Source organism: Crocuta crocuta, unplaced genomic scaffold (assembly GCF_008692635.1).
Source record: "Crocuta crocuta isolate KB4526 unplaced genomic scaffold, BGI_CrCroc_1.0 scaffold949, whole genome shotgun sequence".
Classification (NCBI taxonomy): Eukaryota; Metazoa; Chordata; class Mammalia; order Carnivora; family Hyaenidae; genus Crocuta; species Crocuta crocuta.
This window is the reverse complement of record NW_027531290.1, coordinates 17088-20724: the sequence shown is the minus strand read 5'-3', so window position 1 is coordinate 20724 and position 3637 is coordinate 17088. Positions and strand designations below refer to the sequence as shown.

Sequence of the window (3637 nt, the reverse complement as noted above, 5' to 3'; positions counted from 1 at the left end):
ACCTAACTCCTAAGCCACCCAGGCACCCACAAAAGTTTTCTTTCTCTCCTACTCTTGGTTTCGGCCTACGTCATGACCTCATGGCGGCCATGGTGACAGTGCAGCGCCTGCTTGGGATTCTCTCTGCCCCTCCCCCGTGCGCACGCTCTCCCTCCCCCCACAAAGTAAATAAATAAGCATAAAAAAAAGAAATGTGAAAACTGTTGACAGCTAGATTTGAGGTTGAAGAAAAGAGGTTTCTATCATAATAGATCAGACTCATTTTTAACTGACATTCTCCATTTCCAGAAAGGATATTGTTTTGCTGGTTGAATGGAACAATTGGTACAATAACTGCCTGCGCCTGGACACATTCCAGATAGGTCTGTGATAGGAGTCCAACAGTGAGAGTACCCCCATTCTTGGTGAAGACAAGAGCGTCCTTTCCTAGTCGCATGGAGCCTGACTTGAAACCATTACCAAAGACCCCGATAGGACACTGGCTCTTCTTTATTACTTTATCTGTAAAGCCAAAGCTGTAATTGCACAAGAAAACAGCAATCAGAAAAAGAGAGAAATCAGAAAGGTAAAAAAACATCCTAAGATAGGTGACAGAATGGCTTACAAACACAAAACACTTAGAAAAGGCCACTCCTGCTTTCTTCCTTTTGGTACTTACTTGTGGGCAAAACTTTTAAGTGGAAAAGCTGGGAAATTACTATGAGGGAATAGCACTGATTCTCCTGTGTGGTTTGTGTGTACACAGACACCTCCACTACATTGGAGTCACACTTTACAAATGTAAAGGTAACCGAGAACTGGATAAGGCCATGGGCAGCTGCTTTTCTTGTCTAGATAATGTGGTTCTGGTTGCTAATAGTAAAGTTAGGGTAAAGTGGAAAGGGGGGTTATCTCAGAGTACCCCCTATAGATGGTAACAAAAGTAACAGATAGTGGCACTGGTCAGAAGTACTAGACTAGGCATCCCCTAACCTGGTTACATCACCCTCTAGAGATCTGTAAGTCAGAGGTTACATATCTTAACAATTTCAACTCTCCACCCAAAGGATAACCCTTCCAATTCTTACCCTCTGCTCCATCTGCTGGGACAGGTCACTGGAATGTGGCCAAGGGATAAAAATAGGTAGTTCTGTCGCTGAATATCAGCAAATAGCTGCAGTATAAAGTCTCTCTTGTTTTATTAAGGGCCTTTCACTGAGTCACCTCAACAATCTCTGCAGCCAGTTCCTTTCCCTTTCTTATATTCTCCATTCAAAACACACGACAAAATAACAAAAACAAAAAAATAATTAAAGACACGAAACCTAGAAAATGACCATTGGTTTCTTCGTATGTCTTCTCTCACCACAAATAAAACTAATTTTAAGGATTGCTCCTCTCCAGATAGACTAAGTTTACAATGTTAGACGCTACCATTCATTTAGCAAATATTTACTGAGTACCTACTATGTGCTGGGCATTGTACTAAGCACTGGAGACACAATTGTTAATAAAAAAAAAAAAAGACATGTTTCTTGCCTTCATGGTTTACAGTCTAAGGAAGGATTTCATATATTACAGATTAGCTGTTTCTCCAACTTCAATAAAGTAGACACTGTCTGCCACGGGTGAGCAGGTTCGCCTTGGCTCTTACTCTTTTGAGCAGGGTTGAGGTGCCTAGTTTCCACTTCCTGCAGGCTGTGGTTTGTGCTTACTTCCTAAGAAAGAGGGACTACCTTTTTTAATTTTCTCTTTCAAAGTGTTACACAATAATACCATCACGTCCCTCGAGCGTGGACACTTCATAGGAGCTCTGTATATTCTACAAATAAATCTAACCACAGAAAAAGGTAAGTTCTAGGGCAGCAGTTCCTTTGAAGACACCAAAAGATCATTGAGTTTCTGCAGTCATGGGCCTTAGTATGCCAGGAAATAAAACATGCAGACGCTGGTAAAATTCAGGCATTCCTAATCCTCTTGTGTAAGAATGGCCTAGAAAAGATGGCGTCGTTAGGAGGATTAAATTATGCACTGTGCAATATATTTTAAGTTATCAAGTAGGGTTCAAACCTTAACTTTAACTCTAGAAGTCCTTCTGAGAACCATCCTGTGCTATCCTCTACCTCAGCTTTAGGTCGAATGTCATACCTAAAACTCAGGGCTCTTCTCATAAACAGTAATCTTACCTACCACACAAAGTGAATCTATATGGTTATCTGGACTTAAACCATCTCTAATGCCACAAAAGCTTCAAATCGGTGGTTAAGGGAAAGTGGTAAAAACAGAGAGACTATACTCAATCCCCTTAATTTCCCAGCCATTCCTGCCTCTTCTGCCATCTATCATCTCTTTTTCCCTTTGTAAAGTATAAATCCTCCTCCTGTTACTTAGTTTGGAGACCAAAATGACTACATAAGGTAGAGAAGGTAAGTAATAGCCCAAGGTCCAGACCAGACATGGAAAAGGATAAGAAAAATAAGAAGCTAGGATTTTGTTGTTGCTTTTACTGTTATATTCCACTTAACCTGTCCCATGTGTTCCTTTATTCCATTTACATTCCCATGTTAGGTATTCTATTTAACTGAAATTTTCAGAATGAATGCCAGATACCGATCAAATAACTACTGAGTAGAAAAGCACTCACGACAAAGAACAGAATCGCAGGGCTGAATTTTATATCGTTTGGTATGGCTGATTTTCCAGACATCTCTTGGCTTAGACAGGTAGCTTCCTTAAGTAAGTCCTGTTCTACCCTTTCACGTGAGACACAGCAGTGTTTACACATGGAGGGGGTTTGGATATCAGCTTTTTGAGTGGAATACGGGAAGACAGCAGCTTGCTCCTGAGTTCCTTAAAATGTCAAGACTCTAGAATCTGAAGAGAGAAATTTCAATTGAGACTCTGACCAATGAAACAAACCTCGGCAAATCCCTGGACATACAAAGGCAGGCACTGCTGTTTTTAGACATACTGGTGATGTAATAGGTAAGAGAAAAGAATAGAAGGCTGCTATGCACAGTGTTATTCTTTGGCTGTTCTGTTAGAAGAACAGACCTACTAGGAAATGCACTTCTGAGCAGAGGTGGCAAATACCTTTAATCCATGGATCTGTGGCTGTGTTTAATCCTTGACCTCTGAAAGAGGTTCTCTACCTTGCTGAAAAAGGTAGCTGAACATACAGCCTAGCTGGTTCACACTATCCCCAGAAGCTAAAGAGAATTCACCGTGGACTTTAAAGGGATTTAATGATAGGCTTTTCCTTCTTAATTTGATTTTCACTGGGATTCTGTATTTATGGGATAAACTGTTGCTGCAGTTACAGAACTATTTTATTAGCCTGGAAATAGGAAGGGTGGGATGAAGAGTTGAAAAATGTGTATAGGAATATTACAAATGTTATAGGTCAAATAGAATTTCAGTGGGCTTGATCATTTTTGTAAAATTACCTCTATGATTATACAAAATATGTCCCTAACCAAATCCAGAAAAATGAACATTCTTAATATCTTCCAAAGCTGCCTCTAAAGCTCAATTATTTATAATGAAATATTGGTTAAGTGGAATCCATGTATTGGACTACATGAACTTTTAAATAAATGGGACCTTCTAGGTCATTCAAGTTTGTTTTGAGATACGACCACAAATAAAATCTGGTACA

The 3637-nt window shown here is 39.8% G+C and overlaps 1 protein-coding gene across 1 annotated transcript in view; it reads right to left on the bottom strand.

Annotated features, from left to right (window-relative positions):
- Positions 1–3637, bottom strand: part of MORC4 (MORC family CW-type zinc finger 4) — a 59214-nt gene that overhangs the window by 39836 nt on the left and 15741 nt on the right. Inside the window, exon 9 of the mRNA XM_077771487.1 lies at positions 298–515. Within this exon, the coding sequence (XP_077627613.1) occupies positions 298–515 (218 nt within the window). The remainder of the gene's footprint in view (positions 1–297; positions 516–3637) is intronic.